The sequence below is a fragment of the Colletotrichum paranaense genome, assembly GCF_030867605.1.
Source record: "Colletotrichum paranaense strain IMI 384185 chromosome Unknown Scaffold_16.1, whole genome shotgun sequence".
NCBI lineage: Eukaryota > Fungi > Ascomycota > Sordariomycetes > Glomerellales > Glomerellaceae > Colletotrichum > Colletotrichum paranaense.
The window spans coordinates 464,115-490,769 of record NW_026848974.1 but is presented as its reverse complement, the minus strand read 5'-3'; the positions used below and the strand labels follow the sequence as shown (position 1 = coordinate 490,769).

At 52.9% G+C, this 26,655-nt stretch overlaps 8 protein-coding genes across 8 annotated transcripts; 4 read left to right on the top strand and 4 right to left on the bottom strand.

Moving 5' to 3' along the window:
* Positions 1-2,212: 2,212 nt before the first annotated feature.
* Positions 2,213-4,356, bottom strand: CPAR01_14666 (uncharacterized protein; the record flags this gene model as incomplete). Its single annotated transcript, XM_060498916.1, has 2 exons — positions 2,213-3,096; positions 3,156-4,356. The coding sequence occupies 2 exons, from the start codon at positions 4,354-4,356 to the stop codon at positions 2,213-2,215; spliced, it is 2,085 nt and encodes a 694-aa protein (XP_060342379.1).
* A 2,129-nt stretch (positions 4,357-6,485) lies between these two features.
* Positions 6,486-6,965, bottom strand: CPAR01_14665 (uncharacterized protein; the record flags this gene model as incomplete). Its single annotated transcript, XM_060498915.1, has 2 exons — positions 6,486-6,620; positions 6,708-6,965. 2 exons carry the CDS (start codon positions 6,963-6,965, stop codon positions 6,486-6,488), a joined length of 393 nt encoding a protein of 130 aa, XP_060342378.1.
* Positions 6,966-7,294: 329 nt separating this feature from the next.
* CPAR01_14664 (uncharacterized protein) lies at positions 7,295-7,480 on the bottom strand (the record flags this gene model as incomplete). Its single annotated transcript, XM_060498914.1, has 1 exon — positions 7,295-7,480. The coding sequence occupies one exon, from the start codon at positions 7,478-7,480 to the stop codon at positions 7,295-7,297; it is 186 nt and encodes a 61-aa protein (XP_060342377.1).
* A 3,494-nt stretch (positions 7,481-10,974) lies between these two features.
* On the top strand, positions 10,975-11,765 carry CPAR01_14663 (uncharacterized protein; the record flags this gene model as incomplete). The annotated part of the gene is made up of 2 exons (XM_060498913.1): positions 10,975-11,333; positions 11,618-11,765. 2 exons carry the CDS (start codon positions 10,975-10,977, stop codon positions 11,763-11,765), a joined length of 507 nt encoding a protein of 168 aa, XP_060342376.1.
* Positions 11,766-16,177: 4,412 nt separating this feature from the next.
* On the bottom strand, positions 16,178-18,913 carry CPAR01_14662 (Cullin family protein; the record flags this gene model as incomplete). The annotated part of the gene is made up of 1 exon (XM_060498912.1): positions 16,178-18,913. The coding sequence occupies one exon, from the start codon at positions 18,911-18,913 to the stop codon at positions 16,178-16,180; it is 2,736 nt and encodes a 911-aa protein (XP_060342375.1).
* A 1,459-nt stretch (positions 18,914-20,372) lies between these two features.
* CPAR01_14661 (uncharacterized protein) lies at positions 20,373-20,570 on the top strand (the record flags this gene model as incomplete). Its single annotated transcript, XM_060498911.1, has 1 exon — positions 20,373-20,570. One exon carries the CDS (start codon positions 20,373-20,375, stop codon positions 20,568-20,570), a length of 198 nt encoding a protein of 65 aa, XP_060342374.1.
* A 215-nt stretch (positions 20,571-20,785) lies between these two features.
* CPAR01_14660 (uncharacterized protein) lies at positions 20,786-21,457 on the top strand (the record flags this gene model as incomplete). The annotated part of the gene is made up of 2 exons (XM_060498910.1): positions 20,786-21,018; positions 21,172-21,457. The coding sequence occupies 2 exons, from the start codon at positions 20,786-20,788 to the stop codon at positions 21,455-21,457; spliced, it is 519 nt and encodes a 172-aa protein (XP_060342373.1).
* A 4,235-nt stretch (positions 21,458-25,692) lies between these two features.
* On the top strand, positions 25,693-26,552 carry CPAR01_14659 (uncharacterized protein; the record flags this gene model as incomplete). Its single annotated transcript, XM_060498909.1, has 2 exons — positions 25,693-25,800; positions 26,190-26,552. Coding segments are annotated over 2 exons (471 nt in total), but the record flags the coding sequence as incomplete, so codon positions are not given.
* Between the last annotated feature and the right edge of the window lie 103 nt (positions 26,553-26,655).

Genomic DNA, 26,655 nt, shown 5'->3' with positions numbered 1-26,655 from the left:
TTTTAACAGAGAGACGCACAGGCCTAAAACCTGACATAGACCACCAAATAAAAGGTGGTTAAAACAACCCAAAAGGGCCAATACAAGACAACGGGAAACATCAAGCGCAAGAAACACAACAAGCAGCACCGCCACCTTTAGCCTTCGCCTTCAACGGCAGGCCTTGTTTCCGTTCCGCCGTCCGTAGAGGTGAGGCTCAAAATCAAGAAACCCTTCATTCAACCCATCTATCTTCCTACCATTCCACCACGCTAAAGATAGCTTTTGGTGATACAAACCCTTTTTACCGCCTGTTCAACGACATTGTCCTGCCTGCCATGAACCCAAGCGTCTTGTCCTGCTGCTGGCAGCACACGTCCGTCCCCCCCCTCCTTATTTCTAAAACATTTGATAATGCACCGCCCGGTCATTCGAAGCGAATGCTGCACCGCTCGGGAGGAAGCGGCAATCTATGACAGCTAGGAACTGTGGCAGAGCAGCAGCGACTCTGCAGTTCTACATTCGGGTGGCAGTCTTCCGTGGCATCAGAACAGCAGTCAAGATGTGGGGTGATTAAACGGTTGAAATAATACAACACGGGTCCCTAAAGAGTCTAAATCCCACCCATACTGTAGATCTGCCCCTCTGGGCAGAATGCACAGTTCCCGTGATGACGGACGCCACGGATGCCACGCAAAAGGGACCACATGGATAACGAGGCCCCAGCCAATGGGAAATACGGCCAACCTTTTCCATCATTCATCATCCATTTTCGGGCCGCGAGGGGCTCTCGTTCGCATTCGCTTACACGTCTCTGCATCGATGCCTGTCTGTAAGTCAACTTTCCACTTCAAACCTTGGCAAAGAACAGAATATACAGCGTCGAAAGATAGATCGCAATCAGCAGAATGATGTGATACCACTGCCTGCGTGTCCATCTGTCTGTCTCCCCATGTTAACCCAGCAACTTACACGCGATACACACCTCGCCACCCGCTTTCTCCGAGTGTATCATTACAATACTACCATCTGATATTCTCCAAAAACTCCCATGATTCGTGGTCCCCCTCTCGTACGCACGCAGCAGAAACAACACAACCACCCAAACTTCCGACGTCCTACGAGCAATGAGGTAGGTGCCCGCCGGAACTGCACCCCAGATACTTAACCATCCCCTCTTCCTCTTGCCCCTCCCCTCGCCTCCACTAACCCGCCATCATCCTGGAAGTCAAGGAAAACCCAAGCAAAACCTCCGAGAAGTCTGACTTCGTCGTCGTTCTCCTCGGATCTCCTCCCCCTCTTCACACTCCTACTCCGCACCCGACGGGACAAGACCCGCCGGGATAACCCAAAACACCGAATCGGGCCAGGGTCTAACATCCACATAACCGCAAAACGTAAACCGGGCACGACACTGCCGCCCCTCCGTCCCGACGGATTTCACACGGGCTACTGAGACCCCAAATTCCGTTCCGTGCCGTCCACATTGCATTCTCCGCCAAGTTCGTTTTCCAACGGCCAAAAGGGAAGTGTTCGCCGTCCAATCATTGCCTAGAAGCTAAGAGTTTGTATGTCAACCAAGTCCCGTGATGTCTCATATCAATACCTGTGTGCCTGCCTACTTTTGAGGTCAGCTATGGAAAACCTATGCCTTAATCCGCGTAGGCCAACAATTTCACCCATACACTTGGATTCTACAACGAGATAGTCAGAAAACGGAATATGAGTGGGATAGAGTCATGTATTCGTCCGCTCAACCAACTAGAACCAACTAGACTAGCTTGCTGTGTCGCTTCCGCCATGTGCGCGGTATCGCATTGTTTGCGTATCGTGGCTTACAGGCCAACACCAAATAAGTGAGTGCCCCCCTGGAATGTGTTGATGATTTGTGCACTCAGGCTGGCCCCCCAAGTGGTCAGCCCTTAAAAGCAGTCAGATCCAACAGACCTCATGAATCCTACCGAGAGACTTTGGATCCTGAATCATGCCATCACGAAGATGACGATCCCTGATTCCCTGAAACGCCATGACCACCGAAAAAATAAAAGAAATAAACGCCGTGGTCGATCTGTGTAAAAGGTCATCCTGCATGCCGAACCGAGCCTTTCCACGAAAGAAAATTGCAGACTGGTTAGTGAAACTGTCCCCCATATCCAGTATACCAATTACGTTTCCACTGGCCACGCCGTCCACGCCTACGCTGTCCACAGCCGCCAAGTCCATGTTGACTTCCCTATTCCCGTACCCATGGGTTGGCTTGAAGCGACACACCATTCTCACCACCCACCATACGCCGATGGCTTTCGTCGGGTGCTGTTAGGTCTCCGATCCAAGGGCCCGGAAGGACTGCCGGCAAGGAGGTTCGGTTCGCGGGGTTCAGATATCCGTTCCCATGGAGCCCTTCAGGCACGCCAAGAGCGGTTGGCGCAGCTCCGTTAGGGTGGCGTGCGAGTATCGGAACTCCCTGCGTCGAGGCGCTCCCGTTCTCTCCTTGACCTGCAAAGCCAGTCGCCTGATGATGGTGTTGATGCAGGTTGGAACCGGAAAACGACACCTGTGATATAGCACCGTGGTTCGTACGACTGGAGCCGTTGGATGGGAAAGCTCCACGAGGTGGGAGCAGAGCAGGAATTGTAGCATGCGCTCTCCTACTACTTTCGTATGCGCTGGATACTGGTCTGGGCCGGCTGCTGCTGAATGTTGGTGACCCTGGCCCTTGAATGCCAGTACGAGGTCGAATCCTACGCCGACTTTCACCGCTGTCTGTCGGGGGAGAGCGGCGTTCACCATGGCTAGATCCAGATCCTTGCGAGCGGTTTGAGTCGTCCTGTGCAAGACTGGCGTCCCTGTCTCGCATATAGCCAGCGTAACCAGCAAGACCTCCAAGGTTCACCTGACCACGATTGCGGTAGTACCGGTCAAAGTTTGGGTGTGTGGATGTGATCCGGGCTTCGTGCGGCACCTTGTCTCTGCAGTAAGGGCAGCTGTCAGACTCCTCAAACCATTTCTTGATGCAGTGATCACCAAACACATGTTTGCATTTGGGCAGTCGCAGCGGAGCCTCCTTCACGCCCTCGGGTGTTTCCACACCGAATTCATTGTAGCAGATGACGCAGGCTATCGAATCATGTTAGTATTTTTTCTCTCACAATAGAGCCGGAATCCTTATAACCCACTTCTTTCGCTTTCTGATAGCTCGGTAATCGGAACGCTCTGAAGAGATTGGATAGCCGACGAAGACGCCACATATTTCGTGGTCACAGAGCCACGCATGAACTGAGCGGCCCGAACGTGGTCTTCTTCCAGAGTCATAATATGACGTGCCATTTGCGTTGGATTTCCAGCCAATGCTATGACCTGTTCGAGCGCGCTTCGGTCGGAATCGACATCACTGTCGGAAAGAGGGCTTTGTCTTCTGGACGCGCGCCGAATGGCAGGAACTCGACGTCGCTCTGAATGGTGATGCGAGCCCAAGCTGCTTGATGAGCTCGAGGCTCCAGAAGATGAGGCGCCTGTGATATTCCGGGCATCATTAGCAGATGGAGTCTCAGGTACAGGCAAACCCCACTCACCTGAATTAGGTTGGTGAACGTCACGCGGCGGATTGGGGAAGGTTGCAGTGCTGCGGTGGAGAGCAGATGAAGGAGGAGCAGATCCAAACTGGATGCTGGCCCCGGAAGATGGTGCTTGATTTGTACCTCCAGTAGAGTCTGATGTCTCGATCTGGGGAGGATTCAGGGCTGCCACAAGGTGTTCTGAGCTAGTTTGTGCTACGGGAGGAGTTGATGTATTCACAGAGTGAGAAGCCGTGTTAAAGGCGTTGTGGCGAGGTGCAGCATTTTGCCCACCAAAGTTCCTCTCAGAGCTGGTGTAGAACGGCTGGCCTTGTGCCGGATGGCCTGCTGGTAGGGCTGTCGAAAGATTGAATCTTACCGGAGGGAGCTGCGTATGAGGGAACGACGGCTGCATGGTTGGAGGGCCTACCATCTCGCTTGGGGGTGCCCCTGAGTAGCCACCAGCCACATTGCCAAAGTTCGGAACAGGTACATGGTTGTAGTAAGGTGCCTCAGAGCCCGAGTTCGAAGGCCGGTGTTGGGGTGCCGGATGTCCCCGGTGGTTCATCATGTGGGGTTGGTGTTGCCAGTGATATGGCCCAGGTATCGGTGGCACTTGAGGCTGCCAATTTGGGTAATTCGCTGAGGAGTGAACAGGGTCGTAGTGCATTGTTGAGCGATGCTGTGGCATCCCAGGGAGTTGCTGTTGGCCTTCTCTGTTGAGGAAATAAGGGCATCGTGGTCGCTGTTGTGCGTACGGATTCTGTGCCTGACCCTGAGGCTGCTCCGGATGATGATATGCGTAATCCATGGCTTCGTCCATGCTGTAAATCCCTTCCACCGTTGCGTGAGGAAAGTCCTCTAGCCTGTCGCTGTGAAGCCGGCTTCTGAATTGTGACTAGTATTGCCTGTGTTGGAGAATCACAGTCTCTCTTTCACCAAATGGCTTGGCTCTTTTCTTTATTCCCCTCCTTGTTGTCGCTTGATTTCCCTGTTTGTATGCAGCTGCACGGCGTCGCTCGCTTGCTTCTTCTATGCCCTTGTTCAATCGATCAGAAGGTGCGTTCGTCGTCGTACAAGCTGCCGGTGGTCGAGGCAAGCGGATCGTTCAAGTGAGAGGGCTCCGAAATGAATGTGGTCTGTTGGCAAGTCGTCGCAGACTGACTGGAGGAGGGGTAGATGCGGCCGAGTGGGCGAGTCTGGAGGTGTCGGAATGCGTTCAATTAAGAGTCGTCGCTGGTTTTATCGATGGGCGATAAAGAGTTTCCAAGGTCGGCTCGAAATGTTTTCTCCCCAGTAACCCATCGAGGTTTACCTTTTTTTGGTTGTAGTTCGTGTCCTTTAGGCGTGATGCACAAGGTGCTCAAACTCCCAGCCTCAGTAGGGTGGTACCTGGGGTGGTCGAGGCGGAATGAAGTGTAAGAGTCGAGCGGGACGTGATGCGGCTGTGAGGTGAGGGGCGCTGCTGCTAAGACACTGGGATGGGCCGCTGGATCATGCCGCTTTCAGAAGTTAGTCGGATGTTCGCAAAAGAGCGGGATGCAGGCGTCTGTCTTGTTTGGCCGTAACAGGTAAGATGCAGTCTGGGTAAGGACGATGGAGTTTCATGCCGTGGGAATTTTTTTAAGAAAAATTGAGAGAGGAAAAACGACTGTTTGGCGTTCCTCGTAACGAACTGGTATTAAGAGCGGTCTGTGTCTCTTAATCTGCTTGTTCGCTCTTACTCTTGTCGCAGGGCGGTGATGGAGTAGGGATGAAAGGAGGAGCGTGTAAGAGGATTGTGCGTGGGAACCATTCAAGGCGGGGGATCGAGGCAGAGGGATGGAATACCTTATATGGATGTGGTGTGTATGAGTATCGTTGAGGATGACTACTCAGGAGGAGGCTAGGCAAGGTGAGATGGGCCAAGTAAGGCAGTGAAAGGAGCAGAGCGAGGGCGAAGGCAGCCTGGTCGTCTTCTTATTAGGTAGACGAAAAGAGGGGTGACGGTGACTCGATGGGTTTTGGTTTCTCTTGTGACAGGCTGCATACGTCGTGACGCCGATGTCGCCGAGCAAGGGATATTGGTCGATGGGGTTCGGGAGGGAGACGTTGGAAGGTAAGGTTAGGTTAGGTTCACGAGCGGTCGGTGGGCGGCGAAGAGTATCGGTGAGACGACGATGGCTCGGGAAGAGAGGAGGAAGTGGGAAGAAGAGACGAGAGACGGCCACCGGGGGTTGGAAAAGGGAAGGGAAGGCGCGGCAAGGAAAGAGGGGTGGGTAGGCAGTCTTGGGTTTTGTATCTCGTCGCAGGCAAGAAGGAAGGGAACCTTGGGGACACCAGACACCAGACACCGGACACCAGACGCCAGACCGACAGACACCACCACTTATTGAGGCAAGGTGTATTAGTAGGGAGGCAAGAAAGGTCGGGTCGACAGGGCCATGGACGAACGACGGAGAGACGAAGGAGGAGACACTCCAGCCAGGCAAGGTCTAAGAGACAATGGGAATGGGTGGAAGGGAACCGGAAAGGAAGACGAGGCGAGGTCCAGACAAGGCACCGGAAGCCAAAGCAAAAGCCCACCTTGGACCTCACCACCCCCAGAGGTATAAGTCAGGTATCTCGCTCACACTCACCTCACACTCGACCCTCACGAAGGACAGGCTTGGAACAAGACCAGTGATGATGGAGCCCTTCGCAGAGAGTGCCCACGCAATGACACCGGGACGGGGGTTGGACTAGCAAGAGCATACACACGTACATGTGCAGAAAGAGTGAGGGAAACCATGCAACAAGACGGGACCGAATTGGTAGACTGCACAATCAATACGGCTGGGCCGGGCTGGGGCTGGTTCGAACCGACCGGCGTTTACTTTACGGTACTGCTAGCCAGCTAGATATTGCTACCGCTACTCCTCCGATGATCCAAAGGGCAGTCCATGACCGGGGCCATGTTCCATGTCCAGAAAGTCATGTCGTTGCAGGGCAGAAAGGGCGGTAATTATGGGCTAGGTTGGATTGCTTTGCTCCAACAGGAATGGATTGGACCAGAGCGAACCAAAGACGACGAAGCAAAGTGCAGCAACGCAAAGCACAGCAGCAGAGCAGAGGCACACACACACACACACACACACACACACACACACACACACACAACACGCAGCACATTGCACACAGAGCACTACTTTGTATCCGTACACACAGCACAACATGGGCAGGGCAGGCAAAAGCTGGGCGTGGCATGGCATGGCGCTGCACTCCCGCCAGGGAAGACGGCAGACAATAACCCAATGGGGGGTTCGGGTCAGGGAGCAAGGGCAGAAAAAAAGACCGGGACTCAGAAGACGATTTGCCGTGAGAGGAAGATACACGCTGGGGGTACGGTGCGGAAGTAAGTGTGAGAGTTAGAGACCACTGGGTGAGCGCCGAGCAAGAGACTTGCAGGGCCATGCGCATCCGCCGACCCAGTCCAGTTCCCAGCTGGGAGCCATTTTGTTTCCATTCAACGAGGGGCATTTGGGTTTGCATTTTGCCCTCATAATAATGCTATATCCGACTCGTCCATCGTTTGGCCCTCTCACCTCACCTCGGGACCCCACGAAGCCTTCCCTCCGGTGACCGAGTTGAGTGTACGGCCGGGTCCACCAAAAACAATGATAAGCAGTAAGAGTAAGCCAAACCGGGGCTGGAAAATACTGAATATTGGACGTGGCTGTCTGTCGGGAACAGCGACAGGATCAGTCTGGAAGGAAGAAATGACGGAAATTCGACCGCGTGGCCTAGTCCAGGCCGGGCGGGTGCTGATTGCTGGCGCCGCTCTGTTGGCAAAGATGTTTATTATCCATTGCTGCTTCGGGTGCCGGTCTACTACTACGGCGGAAATGTGCTGGATGACTGGGTACGGCTACCTTGTGCGATGCCCTCATTTTGTTCTCAGTGGTCTTTCCCACGTCAATGTTCCACATGTAAGCAGGCCCGGCCCTGGGGTATGCGTGGCTCCGTCTCTTTGGAGGGGCAAGCTATGCGACATGGACTGCGCTGGGCGAGGGTTAAATGAAAAGTCCCTTGTCGGGTGCTCATCAGGCATTGGAAGCGGAAGCTGGAAGCGGATGAAGAGGCAGAAAGAGAAAGGCCAAGACAAGTTCGGATCTGAGACTGAGAGTCAGTGAGCCACGAATACACCGTACTTGCGTGTCGTACCCTTTACTTCCCTTGCCCTTCCCTTGAGACTGAGGGTAACCTTTTGCAGCCTGCCTGGCACGCCTGGCTAGTGCCCCCGTCCGAGGTGAGCCACCAAAAGTGAGCGAGACGTGAGCAACCTTACCAGACATGGGTAGCGAGCGGGTGTGTTTGGGTCGTTGTTGGCTGTTCGGATCCCACGGGGGCGGGCGGGTGTCAGTCGGCGGCGGCAAGGCACCTTTCCTTTCCTAAACACTTTCAGAGGCGGCGAGGGAAGAGACGAATTGTGATACGCCAAAGACTGGGTCGACACCAGGTCACAAGCACCATCCTCAATGGCGGACGAGCGGTGGTTGATGGTGGCGGCGGTGGACAGGGAGAGGCTTGAGGATGTGCTGCAAGTTGCAGCTAGGTCTCGTCATTGCCAACAAGTGTCGCCTTTCTCTTGAACCATATATTGACCATTGCAGAAACCATGTAAGTTGGTATCCGCAGTTGACCATTTGTGGGCGGATCGATGCACAAGGGCGGTAGGCTGAAAGTTTCCTTGCTCTCAAAGAACCATGAATGATGGAGCCGGGGCCTCGAGAGCATTGCGAAGAATGAAAGAGTCGGCAAAGAAAGAGCATCTTTTCCGTTCGTGACCACATCCATAATCAAACTGGGCTGGAGGCCTGAACAGACGGATGAAAATGAGGGGAGTCGCTGCTGGAGGCGTGTAAAGTGAGATGTATCAGGAAAAGCGGGCGCTGACGGGAATGCAAGCGCACCGCATCGGCACATCAGCATATTGGCATCATAATCAGCATCAGCAGCCTCAGCAGTTTACTACAATTCGGAAGCGACGATATGCTGGCCTGCCGGAAACGTCTGAGCGTGGACAAATTCTCTTTCCGAGGTTCGTTACGCTGGAGTCTTCGCATTCCTGCCCACTGATCAGACTGACAGACGGAGCTGAGAACCCACTCACTTACCACTCCAGCTGCCCCCCCCCCCCCGAGGGAAGTCCCAAAAACTCCGCCGTGATTCCACCAGGCATCATCATGTCGTGACCGGGTCGTGAAAGGACGAAACCTTTCGGCCGTGGTGCGAAAGCGGTATGTATGTAAACGTCAACGACCGGGGGCCATGGGGTGTGTCAGTAGGTCGCAACGGCAGTCCTGGGCCCTGGCTTCAGTTGGTCAGCTCCATCTAAGTGTGAGTGAGGTGCTCACATGAACCACCTGAGCTCGGCCGGTCCAAGCAGGGCAATCAATAATACCACACACTCGCAATGTTCTTCGAAAGGTATCAAGTATCAATAAATACGGTCCAGCGCCCTTGCCACGGATGAATGACCTGTGAGGCTGTGTCTAGAAACGTTTCTCGTCACTCTGACCTGCGAGCTCCTCACAGCACACCTGGTAGGCTGGCGCTGGATCTCATGGCTGGCCCTGGTCATCACCTCGGTGGGCACAGCATGGCTTACTGGGCTTGCAGGATACTGGCATGATGATAGTGACAAGGGGTTGGCGACCTTGTAGGCTGTAAGGTAATCACTCACCAATATACTCACCACCACTGCTCTGCATGCTCTCTGTCCGTGGCACTCCAGACACAAGCCAATTCCCACGCCGAAGAAAATACACTATTCAATAGCTCGCTGCCACCACAAAACCACAAATCATGGTCGGATTCTCACAGGAAGCTACACTGAAAGTAGTATGGCTTCGGGTGTGAGAGATTGTCTCTGGGTCCGTGTGATTCGACTCGGCCTGAGAGCAACCAGGGCCGGGCGATAGAGTGAGTGAGGGTAAGAACGAAAGTGAGAGTGAGAGTGAGACTAACACACAACTAAGGCAGGCTTGTCAGGTGTTACGAAACTCAACTTGATCGACCAGTCGCACGCGCCATATGCGAGCCCTTCGCAGCACCAGCATGTTTTCGGCTTGTTATACATGAAGACGGCCTTAACACCCGCCATGTACCCTGCCTGTCGTCCTCCACTATCCGTCCTGCCTGTGCTGTGGCTTTTGGTTGCTAAGACGAGTGAGGTATCCGTATGGATAGGTGATTGTCTCGTACTTTCTGCCCTTGGATAACCTGAACTCGCGGCCTTCCCTTACCAGAAGGTGTCTTTGCAGCTTGCCTCGCAGCGCTGTACGGATACCTTGCGCCGTGGTAATTGGGGCACTTTATACTCTGTGAGTCCTTCCTGGTCGATAAGTTAGTTGTTCATTCATCCGCCCACCTTCCCTCATCTGGCGAATAGAAGGAGAGACCCTGAACTTGAATCCAGACTGGGGTCCTGCCATCCAAGCTTGCTTCGCCGGCAAGTCTTCTTTTTCTTGCAACCGCCCTTCGGCCGTTAACTCACCCGTCTTGAAAACGAAACATCTCGTCGCCAGCCTCTTTGCAATATCTATCCACATATGCCGTCTTTTGCAACTCCAAGTCTCACAAAAAGGACTGATAGTGAAGCCTATTCTCAGGCTGTCCGGTTCAAAGTTCAAACTGCCGCATCCGACGGCTTCTCTTGCGTTTGCCCTCTTCTCCCCGGTATTTGCGAGACACGGTGTCTCCACAACTTGACCTCAGCCGGACAGCCCTCGATCATGAAATGCACCTAAAAGAACCCAGCAAGCCCGTGATGCTGCGGACTCCCTGCTCGCCTCTCACCGGTTTACTGGCCTGCTTGCCAGATCAAAACCAAAGGTCCGAAAGTGACGAAGCTGCTGTCGGTCCACACCGTGTGCTGTCTTACTCGGCCGTGGTTTTGTTCTGCCCAGATGTATCCCGTATGACGGCGAACTTCCCAACTCCCCAGCGGGTGTGAGTACACTGATTGTTGCGGAATTGCGACCGCCTTTTGAGGAAGCACGAGGGGCCCGACAATCCGCCGAGCGTGCCGACAAGATGCCATCGAAAAGAATGCTTTAAGATGCTCGATACATACACCTACTCATTGCCAGCAACATTTACGGAAGGTTTTCTCAAGTCAATATCCTTCGGCAGCTCCTCGCTCGTTTTACCATTGATCGACGTAACCGAGCCTGGTCTCTCAGTATCATGGCGAATCCTATCATCAAGTGGTTCGCGCTACCTTACCTTACGGATGGACTGACCGCCGACTTGCCGGCCGGCGTGCACCACCTATCCGTCAGGTAGACACACGATAACGATAAGGAGGGGCAGCAGGAGGAGGGGTAGGGGAGGGTGTTGTTACGACAGGGAGGGGCCAGCTGTTGGGACCAGCCACCAAGGAACCGTCACTTTTTTTCTCATTCATTACACCTTTACAATGTCGTACGCCATTCGTATTCCTCGGTTTTCCCCCTTCTCGTCCCTCTTTCCCATGGGTCTTCTTCACGAATCCCACTTCATGATCGTTGCTGACCCTGTCACCCGGGCAGTGGTCGACAAGTACAGATACATTACGGGAGAGGAGGGGCCGTGGGGGCCTGCCATGATCAACTTGGACCGTTTGCGCCGGGCCGTTCACACCACACTCTTCCATTGTTGGAAATCCAACCACTTCGCTCCCACCACCTTCAAGACGTGCCCCGCCTTAGGCCATGCTGAGGTATGCTCCCTCATCTGCATCAGCAGCGCAATCAGCTTTTGTCCCAGGCGGAAGATACCATTATTGGCCCCCATCTGGTTGGACCCCTGACAGTGACTCACTTCGATTCTGAGTCTTGAGACCTCCCAAGTCCTCGCGTCCTGTCACTGTTCCCAACTGGCCAGGGACCATCCGTTTGACCCAGGTGGTTCTCAGATTCAAAAATAATCCAAAACCTCACTTTTTCCGAGTCTGCGCCCTCACAATTTCGCACACCCCCTACCAACAAGCTACGTCATAACAGGTTCTAGCTCCCCCTCCGAAAGGAACAGACACGAGGGAAATGCAAGGACCCCGCGGCTTTGTCCTAACAAGACCCCAGTCACGACCCTGCTGCAAGACCACCTAGCTTCGAGGAGATGATACTTATCCATTGGCTGGAGCCCTTTTTGGTCGCTAACCTCGTCTCTCATTCGTTTTCGAAGCAGCGGGATCCCCGCGAAGATCTTCTGAGCCCTGGTTCGCGCTAAGATAAAGTGCTCCGCCGTCTGCGCTCGACACTACTGTTATCGACTACTTCGGTGAGTCTTGTCTCTGTCCCTCCCTTCTCTTGTCCCACCTCCCTGTCCCTCGTCCCCCGTCGCCTGACCAAGTGAGATTTTACTTAATTTCACGGACTTTTCCCGCCAAGTCAGTTTGTTTTGCTTCAGATGTTCGTCTCATCATTCAGCGCTCTAGGCTCGCCACAAGGGTGGACTGCCTCAATTCTTGGGACCTCGAGTCAGCACCATGGCAAGCGCCCAGGCGTGCCCATCCATGTCTATTCTCTCGCCTTGCTATCGCCCATGGCGGTGGAGGTCGCATCATCAGCAAACTTTTCTCACTCGGCAGCCATTTACCGCACTTGAGGTTGAGCCAAGCCTCAAACGTGGGATCCAGCTTGACTGGTCTTTTCAGAGTTATGATCATCGCTCTCATTCAGCAGTCTGATGGCCGAAACTCTTACGGAGTACTGGGCTTCTTCTTTCAACCACACCAACCAATCCCGGAAACATAGCATGCCGGTCCTTTTGTCCCAGTCGCTACTCAGCGCCTTGTCTAGACCGACGCTCATGTGGTCACCTGCAGGACCAATGACACCCGGATTTGCAGACACTACACGAGACAAGGTTGAGTTACACGAAGTGAGCTACATTAATGTTGCGGTTGACACATTGTTTTTTTTTCTCTGCTTCTTTTCATTTCTTGTAAGTTTCCACATCAATATCCGGACTACGTGACGGGTTTGGCAGGTAAGCCGGAATCCCCCGTTTGCGAACATCCATATACCATGACTCCTATAGCGAGGTTATCGATGGCTCGCATGGAGCACCTTACTCGCCTATAAGGAGAGAAAAACGAAAACAAAAAAAACAACATCTCTCTGGTGGGCAGCTCTCCATCCACAACGTTTGACTGTACCGTCCTCGATTGCCGCGCATGATTAAACAAACAATCCCCGAGTCGCCGATTGTACGTCCGAGGCACTGAGCCGGTCCGATGATCCACAATTCAGGCATATCTGCTCCGAAGGGCCTGCTCCGATGGCTGCTGACTCGGGGCCCCTCGCTTGGCTAAGGCGGGGGTGAGCCAGGTCTTTCGCTGGGCGATGATGACGTCTGGTTCACGTATTTTCGGGCTTGTCGGGCCTTGATCATCCGCCAATGCTACGTTTCCCAACGGTATCTCACCGCATCTTGTCATCACGCAATTTGCTAAGAATGATGTTTTAGGTTGTTGTTGCTTGCGCTTCAATCTCCGTCTCCGTTCTGTAGACTCTTGTTCTCTATTCACTTAGCACAGTGGTAGAACCGACCACATGAGCTAGTTGAGAGTGAAGGAGTGAAATAACGTGTTCAGGAAGCCTGGTGGCTGTTTTTCTCTTCTTATTTCTCAACTTACATTATTGAGATAAGGAGCGGGACTATTCAGTCACTCTTGAGAGTGAGGCTAATTGGCATCTCGATTCCCACAACCGTTGCACGTGAAATCGGCTGTCGTGTTCTTCTCGCCGTTTTCGAAATTAACAGGATCGATTAACGTATCGTATACATGCCACTACGCACCTAGGTAGTCTATTGACTCCCGGCTGCTGTGATGCGAGCCTTGAGTGCTGACCTTCTCTCTTGGTTAAGTCACAGAAGGTAGATACGACTAGCAGTATCTATCCGATATCACATAGGGATGTGATTCAGCCTGACATGAGGCTATGGAACTGGATCGACCTTCATTGCCCTCGTCGTGTGGATGGTACATTTGCAGAAACTTGTTCACTCTTAAATCTTACGGAGTCAGCGGTCCCTCATTCTCCTGGTCCGTTCATGAGTGCGTCCGCAAGATCTGGTCTCATGTAGACTCGTGTCTAGACCTCAACTGATTCATTACCTGTCGGACGGACGAGCTCTTTTCTCAACTCCCGCTTTGAGAATAGTACAACTGGGTAGAACTGTTCTGTTATATGGTCCAATCAAACCTCAATGAATACGTGACAGTCATGAAGAAATAGACACTGCACCTCGAAGTACCATACCTCGAGGGAGACATCAAGACTCGTCTCTGAGCTCTTACTTGTCCTGTCTTTCCAACTGCAAGCTTCATTCTTGACAACATTGCTCCATAATTCGTGGAAGGGACACCGTCTAAAGGATATAGAACGTATATCCCCCTTGAAACACTAAACTCGTCCAGGGTCTTAAGAATCAGCTGAACCTGTCCAGTTGATAACGCGCAGCTGACCAATATGAGGGAGCTTTGATCACAGTCTCTCGACTGAAGGCGAAGGGCGACGCTCACCATCTCAAAAGTGAGTTTACGTGGGTGCTGTTATCATGGCATGGTAGCGGTCTTGAGAACACGACATATAAGTCAACCCAATAAGGACGGTTTCCATCCTCTTACCCGTACTCATGGGGTTTTACACTGGGGAATGGGGCCGGGTGTACTCGTCAGAATCTAGCCGTGATAGAATTTATCGGCTCTCCTGCGGAGCAATGTACTCCCAGTATTCTCCAAAATGGGACCATGCCATCGATAGATGCAGAAAATTGTATGTTGGATGAGACGATGGAGTTATCGGTACCAGCCTTATTTCACTCCTAGGTTGAACTTTCTGCACTGATGTATGCAAATAAGCCTATGGGATCCCGAATATTCCTAGTTTAGAGATGAGGGAAAAGACATGGACCTTTATTCAGGTTGATAGGGAAGGGTTTGAGATGTCAGTGCCTCGACTCGAATCGAAAACATGCCAGATAATATCATTAAAGTCGATTCGTCCGGCATCAGGTCGAATAGAATGACGAACAAGGCTTCTGATGTCCCTGGGAGGTTTCGGGTGGCGTCAGGTATCCGCTACCATCATCTGCCGTTATCAAACCTGAAAGGTCTGTACGATTACTGATCATCATACTGCTTCAAGCTTACAGGGTGAACGCAAGCATCAGCTCTTCAGCGCACTTCCTCCAAAGAAACTTCTCCCACCCTTCTGCTTTGGAATTTACAGAACTTATGTACTGCCTAGTCGTATACATAGTGAGATCATCTGTTTATGAATGGATATAATGATGTTGGAGGGCAGAGTCTGCTGCACTTGATCGCAGGGTATGCCCGGTGGCATATCTCTGGCGCAATCCCACGAAAGCCGCTTGAGTTTTGTCCGGGTAAGTTCATGCCACCTTTTATCGCTTTCTACACTCAGTTGCTGATGCCTGGAGCCTCGCCTTCTCACCTCGTGCCTAGCTCACTAAGTGGATGATGGATTCCCATGTCAACATCTAGGGGCGATTACACTGCTTGAAGGCACTTTTTCAAAGCATGTTTGACGGCCTGTAGACTTCCTGGGCCTTGAAGTAGAGTATCTTCATGCCATCACAAGTCAAATTCATACAAGTTCGGTCACAGGGCGAGCTCAAGAAGTCAGCAGAAAGAGAGTCCTGAATACTTGGTAGGTTCTGTCGGGCATTCATAGACTGTTCAGACACCTTTGCACCCAGATGTACTCAACGCAGCTGGGAGTGTTACTTTAAAACTCATCTTCATGTCAACACGAAGCACCTCAAACGCAAGGAGGCATGGTACAACCGTTGGCGTCTAACCGAACAGTCCCTAGAGCATCATCATGAAGACTGAAAAATATTTCATGACCAGAGAGGGGGTGTGGGGGACCGACACATCAGAGTTGGCCATGGTCAGCCTCATCATACTCAATCAATGGCGAGAAACGTTAACCAGGCGGGCACATTAACCCGATTACTGGCGGACGTGTCACGGACTCAGTCATTTCGGGGCATTATTATCATTAAAGGTCCTAGCCCGATACCATGTATCTACGGAGATTGAATCAAGTCTCTAGATATTCCCTTCTCGTCGAAGTCAGACACGATGCGAGTGAGGCAATTTCAGACCTAGTCCCTTCAATCGAGAGTAGATACCAAAGAGGGAACGAGGAGAGACGACTTTGATGCAAGAACCGCTGTAGCCGGAACGAGGGTTGTAACAAAACATAGAGTCACTCCTATCCTAAGATACTCAAACTGCCAGACGACAGATCGACAGGCATCAAGCTCATGTCCGCGGAGATCTGGGTGCAGAATTGATGGATCAAAATGGCGTTACGAATAGTCTCAACACCAGAAGAAGGTGTTTGTAAAGTACATGGGGTCAGAGATCTTGTCCACTGTGAGCCGTGGTCTTCAGTCACAGCATCCACGTCACGGGAAATTGACACCTGAGCATGACTTGGTTGGGTATCGTAGCTATTATTGACTGTACTAAAGTGTGGCTTTACAAATGAGCCGAGGGTGATCAAACTGTGTTGTAAAACTATCCCGTCATAGGGAATCATCCAGCACCTCCAGCTCTGACAACTCTGCTGTCTACTGTTGGAGAAACCTAAGTATGCCGCTCATTTCTTTGGCAGTCGATACTTCCCTCCTACCAGCTCCAATTCATCCATCGCCATCTTTTCTGCAAGGAACTCCTGCAGCTCCTCATTGCTCCATGGGAACCCGTCCGCTATCAACATCTTCATCATCATGGCGATCTGGACCAGCGGCATGGCTGGACTCGAGTTTGTCAGCATACCAACAATGAATTGCCAGTACACCTGCCGACGTTCCTTCTCCTTGGCATCCAACGCGCCCGGCTTCTTGGGTGAAAGGTCGCCTGAGTCGGGCGCAGGAGCATCACCAGGGCCGGGTCCAGGTGGATTCCCTCCATCGTCGGCATCGTCATCTAGCTTCTCAATGACGATGAAGGTGCCCGGCTCAATCTCGCGGATGACACGCTGACCAACCCAGAAAGAAAGGGCGGAGCGAATCAGATCATCGTCCATTTGCAGCACCTCTTCAAGCTCGTCAACTGTGCGACGTACGGGAAGCGGTCCACTGTAAGACTCGTCTGTTTGGAATGCATATATGACAACGGCTTCATACGTCTTGCACTCCTTCTCAACTGTCCTGTCTTCGAGTTCAAGGCTTACAGTGGCGTTTCCGAGATTATTGAGCCATGTAAGCTTGCGGTTGGATTTGAGACGCTCGAACTCGCCTTCGTACTGTCCTTGACCCTCGACGACAGGCCCGGGCAAGATGAAATGCTCTCTGTCCATAGTTGGCCAGAAGAGCCGAGAAAGAATCTTGGTATGATATGACGGAGTATTGTGGGCCTTACGAACGGAACCGATAACGCCTGTCCTGACCGTCTTGGAGATGATGGCGTCGAGCTTCTTCGAGTCTTGAATGTCTTTTATCATGACGTCGCAGTTTTGCAAGGCATTATCCCCAAACCGCTTCTTCAGTAGATTAAGCACACGGACTTCTTGACTGAACTCCACCTGCGTGGACAGCAACCTCTCTGCGATGATATTCTGGAACTCCTTGATAAATATATCCTGAGAACCCAGAGCGCTGATTAAGGTCCCGATGACATCCTCTGACTTGGGACGCTTGTAGTTGACTCCGGCGTCAACGGGATCCGGGATCCATTCCATGTCGTCCCAGTCCAGTCCCTCATCCTCCACGGCAGGTCCTCTCTGCTGTGATGGATCGTTGAGTAGAATGGCGAGCTCGATAAGCTTAGTACTGCCTGCCTCTGTACTTGAGTTATCCGGGTTTGATAGTAGTCCAGTCACGACGATGGGGATCGCATCGTCTCTCTGGCATAGGTAAAGCTGCAGCGAATGGACCACACGGTCCAGTAGTACTTTGGAATGGTCTAGAGCATGGAACGTCCTGATCATGGAAATGTATACCCGTAGTATATCCAGTGTTGACCGTCCCGGGTGCAACAGCCGTTTCTGTAACGCTGCCGAAAACGTGTCCGTCAGTTGTAGCCGTCTCTGCGGCGTTGTGATTGCCATTCGGAGGTCATCGAGAGCGCCTCTGCTGTGGGGCCATTGGAGAACGATGTCAAAGAGTTCATGAATACGCATGACTGCTAATCGCCCAACGGCAATCTCCTTCCACTTTTCGACATCGGTCCAAGCAATGTCCCCGCTTCTAAGGCGAGCAAACACCTCGACTGCTAGCCGCGAGTAATGGTTCTCGACCCAGTTGCAAAGTGCAGCAATGCAGCGTGAAGGGGTGCCAAGTTTCGTAGCGCGAGGCACAGACGAGGCGCGCGGAGCATCCTTCCCGCCATCAGATTTCGACTGCGTCCAGGCGCCCGCGAATGACGTTCTAATGTGCTCCACCATCATGGCATCCATGAGTTCAGCGAATAGGACCTGGAACCTCTCGCCTGCCAGTCCTACTTTGTGCAGTGCCTCAATTAATTGCAGAAGCTCTTGCCGAGCTGCCTGACGATCTGCTTCGAGGTCGGTTGTCCGAGGGAAGCTTGAGGGAGTGCTGGTCTGCTGCATGCCCAGAACCAACCTCATCAGGCGACTCAGGACAGCTCGGAGAGACTCCATAAGCGCCTGCGACATGGAGTTGCCGATGACTGCGTGTAGATCACGGCGGAACTTGTCGACGGCGATGTCTGCATTCTTGTTCTCAAGGCCCCGCACGATAAGAGACAGTCCATAAAGATACTGGCGGTGAGCTGCTTCTAAAGTATGGATGCTTCCGAGGAGTACCTGGGATTGGTCACCGTACGTGTTGCAAGCGGAAAGTAGGGGGAGGACATGTTGGGCGAAGTGGTGGCGAACCTGCTGAGTATGCCAGGAAAGGATGTCCTCGGTACTAGCGGCTTTCTCAGCGTGCTTCGCTGGATGGAGAACCAGCTTTAGACTGTCATAAAAGTCTGCATCGTAATCCTGGGATTCCGGAGCCAAAGTGCCAAAGGAGTCCTCAGCGGCCACTGACGGCGGAAGCTGAATACGAGTCGTCACAATGTGCCATGCTTGGTCCCACCGGACTTGGTCGCTGGCCGGCATGGAAGCAGAGGTTTTTGAAGGCCGAGATGAAGACGAGACGTGGAATTCTGAAGGTTTGCCATGGCTGGGGAAACGCGAGCGGGAGGATGATTGATGGTGTAGTGGCGGTGATAGTGCGCCGCCGAGCGGCTCTCCCTGCGGCTTGAACCTCTGAGAAGGTATCGAATGAGGAGTAGGTTGCGAGATTTCGGAGTCAAAGACTGATCTGAACACACTCTGTCTCTTGCCGCTCCACCTGGACGGCGCGGCGCTCACTATCATAGCCATGACTGCTTGTGGAATGCATCCAGATGAGCTCAAGCGGAAGGATTCAAGGCCTGCCTCATTGCAGAGTCTCGGCAAGGATAGTGCGGTGACTGAACAAGGAAGTCGCAATTATGTCGGTCGACGTTGTCTATCGTGAAGGATTGCCGTGCTGTCGCCGGTTGTTGTTGATTCCTAAGTAGGTGGATGTAGGTGTTTACTTTGTTTGGCGTTGATGGGTTGGTTAAGCGCTGCGCTTAGAGCGTGCTTGACGCCTCAAAAATTGGGAGGGATAACGTGGGCCTATGGCAGTGTCGCGCTTAATACTCCCGCAGCTGGCGACAGGCGCTAGCGCGGCGTTCCTCGTTCAATTGGTGAACCCGAGGGAAAGAACGCCCAGAGCGGCAGCCACGAAGCGAGACAGGCGCACACGGCGCAAATGCTGGTGGTGCGTGCGTCCTGATGGCTGGCAGTGTACAGAAGCGAAAACACCGTACTGAGCACAGTATACTGGAGTGGCCCCTGCTCCTGCTGCATCGTCTTATGTCCACGCCCCTCTGAGCCAATATCCACTTCTACAATCACACCTCCTCCCTTTGCTCTACCTTACCTTACCATAAGGTACACCGTACAATACGACGCTCTTTCTCTCTTTCGCTTGTATCCTACACACCTTCCTACACACCTTCAATATCTCCCCTGCTACCTTATCTAAGCAACCGCTGAATTCCACCATATTCGCGGACGACTCCCGATGTCAATCCGCAACCATGACCAAGCTACGAAGACTCAAAACCGCCGGAAGAAAGTATCGTGCCTAGCTAGGCGCGTTAATTGAGGATCATAGACAAGTCATTTCAGTGTCGTTGCCACCAACCCACAAATACTCGCTTAAAGCGCCCGCAGCCGCTCTTCCCTGTCGAGCATGGTCGAGGGCATGTCTTCAAGTGGTGTTTCCCTCACGACAAGTGTGGGGTAACGAGACGAAGGATCGAGACAAGCTGCGTCAAACTTGTCCTCAACAGGACCTGCATGCTTCAACATAGAGAAAGACAGGAGACATGACAGGGTATCACCGTTGGGCCAGAGCAAGGGGTCACGGGAGACTTGAACATGAACGCAAAACCCCAAAGAGATACAACAAGAGAGCAATGAGATCTCAATTTCCGGTACGAACTTGTTTTCCCACCCCTCAAAGCTTCAACCGTACCGCAAAGAGCCTGTAACGCATTCTTCCCACAAGTCATTGGCGACTAACCGTGTTTCGTATCCAGACGTGGAGTATTGCTGGCTAGTGCGCGATATCATGAGCAATCTCCAAATCGTCCGAGGATTCGAGTCTAGCCTTGGGTGCCAGCGGGCAGGCTCCTCAATCAGTACAAAGAGGCAGGGCCATCCCAAGCAACGGGCGCCGTGACTGTCCAAGGCCGGGGCGATTTGCAATCGACGTCCGGCAGCTGTCGCGTCATCCGGGTACTTCGATATGCAGGCATTTCAATATCACTCGCTGTCGGCTCGTCTCTCCGTACTGGAAGATTTGTTCGGGAGTACACAAACAGAATCGAGGCCAATACAACTTGGCCAAAAAGTGGTTCAAACACCGAACCGTTGCGGGCTTAACCCAATCGGCCACTTTGATGACCGATCACAGCTTCATGCGTCGTCAAGCCTCTTCCTTTGAAGCGGGGAAATGCGACCCCCATGAGTTCCACGGAGTTATCGAAGGAGAAGAGGCATTCGGCCCCGAGACAAACAGACGGCTGTTGTCTTCCGGCTCAGTTAATTTCCACTGTCACTAACCCCGAGCGAGATCGAAATGATGGACAAGCATATCACGGGGTGACCTGGTCATTCGATATACGCTTGTCTATACGAAGAGGCTGTCACGACTTCGACATGAACCCTACGGATGAAGCCTGTCAGCTTTACCCACATGAAAAGGATGAGACTTATCATGCTTCTGTTCAAGCTTGCCGTATTTGTCGTCAACGCTTCAACGTTACTTATCGGCTACCTCGTGGTTCTGAAGATGACCCAGTCTGCAATCCTTCCGATCTGAACGCTTGCTCATCAGGGGCCACAGCTCCATGGCTTCCCCTTAACGTCTGCCTGCAAATCAAAGCAGCCGGGTAGACGAGATAGTGCATGCTTGAAAGCGGCACAGTCCTTTCCAGAGCTTCCATGTGGCTGTTCCACTGTCGCCCTATGGGCCGGCCCCTGCTTTTCAACCATCATTAGCCGTTGACCACTGTTGCTTCATGATCCTTTGCAAGTGACAGTAGCACCGTTTTCGTGCCACCTGTTCGCCCTGCCGCCAATGTACATCAGCGTCCTGCCGGTGACTTCGCCACTTCGCGCCCAACAGGGCTGGCTTCTGAGCGACTAGCCTTCGACGAGATGGAGGGTGAATCGATATGGATGCAGACGGACTGGGCTGTGGGACGCTCCCGACCGGCACGGCAGTGGATCAAGCCACCAACCTTGTCCAAATTCGCCCGCCTAGCCCATCAGTGGACCTCAATAATACTGCTGCCTGGAAGTCATCACAGGTCGTCAGCCTACCCGTAGCGCGCAAGCGACAAGAAACACGACGAGCGGCTACCGAGTGTCTCAACATATTCTATGCAGTGCTGTTTGACTGTTTGAGCGGCGTCTTCCTGTAGTCCAAAGCGATAGCTCTTCTGGAATCGTGACCACAACCTCCCACGATCTCGGAGTACGTGATAAGCATATGCTCATGTCCCCGGATGTGAGTTCAGAGCCTTAAATCAGCAATTTAACAGCCCCAGCTTGTTCTACTAGTAACGTTACGACTTCGGACGATTGTTGAGGACTTCGGCCACTGGAACGGATGATAAAGAAAGGGCTCACACGTTTGGTTACCCGGAGCTTTCGGGGCTAGGGATAGAGACAGCCACAGGTACTTGAGCTCTGACAAACGCCAGAACCCATCATTCGACTTTGGGACGAAGACTTTCAATGACTAGAGAGGGGTCTTTGGAATACCAGGAAATCCCGAACAACCAGAAAAGGAAGCAGCTGCACTTAGCTAGACTATGCTTTGGCGTCTCAGGTCAAACTTGCTGCGCCTACTTCGCTACTGCTATCATCGAATAGCAGACGCTTGACGAGTCTTGAAGGATTGCACTTGCAGGTCGCGTGGTGGCCAATAAGGCCCAAGACGCAACGAGTGTCGTCGAGTATTCCGTCCAATGGCGCACGAGGAGAGTAGATGGCCACAGCATGTCAGGACCTGTGACAGCTTGTTGTCAACTTGTCAACTTGGCATGCCTTCAGAGTGGGCCATCACCAATGCAACCTCACTTTATGGCGATTCCCCAAACCGGTAGGATATGGGCCCGATACTTTTCCGGGTCGCTGGAGTCACAGCTCCACGTGAATGTTTGCCCGTTGCACATTCTGCTTATATAATATAACAAAGGTTAGGTTTTGGCCCCCAACCTTGCGGCAAACAGTCTGGGAGCCCCATGCATTGGTTGGTCGAAGAGTTGTCGCAAGTTCACAGCTGCATCGACTGTAATTGAAGCTGCCTACAGTTCGCGTCATTGCGTGTGGCCGGTGGCAAGTTGGATCTTTCTGCAATGGCTGAAACACCAGCGAGTATGAATGTCTCTTCCTGGGGACACAGAGCTTGCGTATATCCATGACGCCAAACCGTCCGTCGCAAGCCACCCTAGACAGACAGCGTTTTCAACTCGTATTGTCAAAGGATAGGACAGTCGAGTCTTACAGCAGTCGTCTGTGCTATCTTGTTCACAGCTGATAGCTCATTGGCCTGTCGCGAGTCTAATTTTCGATTTTGCCGAACGGCGGCCCCTTTTCTCCTTTTCCCGATCTTTTTCATTTTCGATACGAAAATAGCTGGTATTGGGCGCGGATTGCCGTGTCGTGGATACCACACCAAGCCGCGCAAATGAAGCCCGGATGACAACACCGACATGCCCGACAGTCGTAGGTCCCAGTCTCCCCCGTTCGCAGTCATTCACCGACGGGCGTAATGGGGCCGAACGCGCACGAGAATTCGGGACTAGGGTCGGTTTGCCACGGAAGCTCGAGGATCATTTGTAGTCGCTCTGGGTCCGCCAACACGTTCATGTGGAGCATGAGGCCACTCTAATGACGGTAATCTCGACTCTCGAGCGGGTAGTCATCCGCCTAGACTAGCGTTTACCCAGCACGGGGAGCCCCCGGATCACATCCCAAGGGGGCTCAATTATTGACATCTGTCCGTGACTGTACACTACGGGCACAGGCTATGGACACCCGCAAGGTTACCATGCGTTCGAGGTGTTTACTCCCGAGCCTGTTCGGGAGTAAGATCGAGGTTGCAGAAGGCTGCAACAGCGTAACCTGGAGGTTGGATCCAGAAACCAGGGACCAATCATTGCACATCCCAAGTGTTGCAGCCAGCCAGTCAGGCACCTTTGGTAACCGTGCTGGAGCACGGACGAGCATGTTTACGGATACTTGCCATCGCCAACCCCCACCGATAGGTACTGGACCCCTTCGTAACCCCAACCCTTCTTCGCTCAAATCCACGGGGATTTGGATCTCTTGATCTTTGGTCACGCTTTTTCTTTGAGCCATTACGAACAGGGTCTGCCCATCCGACCGTCAACCTCGGGCCTGTCTAATCATGGCCGAGTCTCTTGCGGAATTCCAGGCATGACGGATAATCCACGGGCGTCAGGAAGGGGTAACTTTCGGCTAGCCTGGGGAAGAAGGGCACTGTTCAGAAGAGTGAGCTCGTCTCTGCTCTCGTCTTACTGGTTGCAGTGAACTGATAACCCATGAACGTACCTAGCAAAGACCAGAAATTCGACTATCCCAAAATGGGTACGACGTTGTTCATATCCTCCCTCAGCTCTCATTCGATATTTTGCCGCACATCGACTCCCAAGGCAGGCGACTTACGAAAGATGACATCAGATTCTCTTAGGTGGTGCCCCTGGTCTTCTTTTTATCATCCGTACAGATGCGGGCACATTCAGCGCATGAATGATGGATGCTGTTCCCCCTTATGCCACAAAAGCCGCTTAATTCCCTGCTCACGGCTCTCTCGCCCCGTCTTCCACTCCTGGCTTTTCCTTGTAAGCCATGTGCCTCACAGGGCAGGGTGTCGAGTTGTTACTCCAGTCTCTAGAAAGGGGGTCCAGTAGAGAGCAGATTGAGTTATATGGGAAGGCCAGTCGGGGTGTGGAGGAAGAGCGAAGTATTACCTACACTATGACCACAGTAATTACTACGACGTTGGGTACTTGGCGAAGCTGAGGTTGCAATAGGTACCAACTTTTGGCCCTTGCGAGAGTTTCGGGTAGCGAATTGAACCGCTCACTCCACCCTGAGATTAAAATTTGGGGGCGGAGAGTCTCCGACAAGCACGAGCCAGAACCAAGGATGAACGTCTTCGGTGAATCCGGCAAGGATTTCGGACGAGAGAGCTGGCCTCGGGACCGAAGGTTCAGTTTGTAAGGATGATGTCTCTGGGAATAACGGGACAAGGTATGACAGTCTCGACTCTCCCCATGAGAAGTGGCAATAAGGAGACCGGACGGCGTGTTGAGCATTGACTACCTAAGGTAAGGTAGGTTGAGATTGCCTTCACTGCTGATACAGTACCTACAGTCAGTCGTCACTTCCAGGCCTGCACGCCCAGCAAGGGTAGTGTAACATCCAGTATCCGTACCTCGCGGAATCTACGCAATATGTCAACTGGGAGGAAAGAAGGTAACGTAGCCATACACGGAATATCTACGTACCCAGGAGTGAGGTGTGTCAATACCTACCTTACGGACCTTAGGTACTACCTCAAGGTACAGGACAGAGCAAGGTAAGGTACCCACCGTTGTGGTCTTGCACTGCACTTTCTTCACCTCCTCTGTCCGCAGCATCCCCTGCACCCTGCCACGCCTGCCCTCCTCGTCCGTTGGGTGAAGGCTGACAGACGGCGGGGGCGCCCCTCTAAAAGTCCGGGCGGTCCAGTAAGATGCCTCCCTCACCTTTGCAGTGTCGCTCTCAACGCTCACAACTTGCCAGGCCAGCCCTTTCTGATCCATCACCAGGTCGTCGACACCAACCGGGTGGCACCCACGTCGTCTTCCCTCGCACTGCATCTGCATTGCATGGCTCCTCAATCCCACGTTGATCTCGGACTGGGCTGCGTTTCTTCCTTCGCAATTCTCGGACTCGGAGGATGACACGCCCTTGACGCAGCATCACTTGGTCCTGTGCCTCATCCTCCCGCGGAAGACCTCGGAGAGGCGCGTGGGCGTCGCGCAGCCATCGACGGGACACCCTCAAAGCCAAAGGAGCAAGCGACGGTATCGTCGTCGTCATCGTCTAGTCGTAGTGATACAGAAAAATTCGAACTCCAACAACCATGACCACCACCACGATAGCCATGACTACCGCACAAGTCTGCGCACTACCTGCGTCAACAGCCGCGGTATGCCGCCGCCGCCGCCTCCTCCGCCGCCCGCCCGCCCGCCCGTCTATTCCTTCTTGCCCTGGCGGGCCGTTCCAAGCCCCAAATTCTCAGAAGCAAGAACTCATCTCAGCTCAAACGAGATTTGTGCATCTCCAATTCGACCTTATTTTGATGCCTAAAGGCAGGCTTGTCGCGATCAACCCTCCAACCCCGACCTCTTTCCATAATCAGATGGATTCGATAGACGTTAAACCAGACATCGTTAGGGACGCCTACAACCTACCAACGTCTTCCCTACCAGTTAGGACCCGTCCTATTTCCATCGCGGCTGTGTCGGACATGGGGGGAGGGGTGAAGGCGGAGTCAGCTACACCACACACCACACCACAGTGACTATCCATACACACCTCCAGCATTTTCCCATTCTCCAATAAGTACGTACCTCGCCTTACCTTCATTTTCGGTACGTATCTGATCCTGTTCCCCTCACCTTGCTTGTTGTTCTTTGCTCACCGTTTTGCAGCCCGCTTGGCCTAGAAGATATCATAACCCTGAGATTTGCTGAGGCTTTCCTACTCATACGAATTCTGGCCTGCCACTCCTGGCCTAGAGTCTAGACGGCTGAATACGGATGCGCCGGTCGAGCCAGACAACTCTAAGCAGCTCATCTGCAAAAAAAAAACTTCGTTGCCTTGACTGAACCCGGCTTGTCTGGGTCGTCTGCGACGGCGATCGCTGCCCGCTCTCCCTTGTGAGCCCTGGGAGCCCGGGTCCCAGGTTCCTAGTCCCCCAACCAGGTCCGTTGTGACGGGAGGCGGGTCTTCAATTGCCCGCCGGGACCAGTTACACTAGACAGAAGAGGCTTGGGTTGAGTCGACTGGCCCCTCTTGCGTTTCCTTGTCCGATGGCAGCATGCAAGTCGGTCAGCCTGATTCGGCCAACTGCATACTCTTCCAAGTATTCATTGCATGTGTCGCTCAACTCTGGATGGTCTACCGACTAGCGTTTCTGTCTCGGCTTTGGTCCGATGGACGTCAAATCAGCATTTCTCGCGAACAAAAAATGACTGCAAGCTTTGCTGTCCTGGTATCGGGCGATGTCGAATGGGTAAGGGAGAATTCGAGAAGAAGGCAATCGCATCCGCGGCCAGTACGGATGTCTGATACCTGCCTTGTCCGCCTGTACGGTGCCGATCCTACGCCAGTCGACCCGTAAACTTGGTAAAGCATCTTTCGACTCCACGGCTTCTCAACGTTGCACGGCAGCCACTTGCTCGCAGCGGCTCTGCTAGCCATCCCGGTTCTAACACTACGACTCA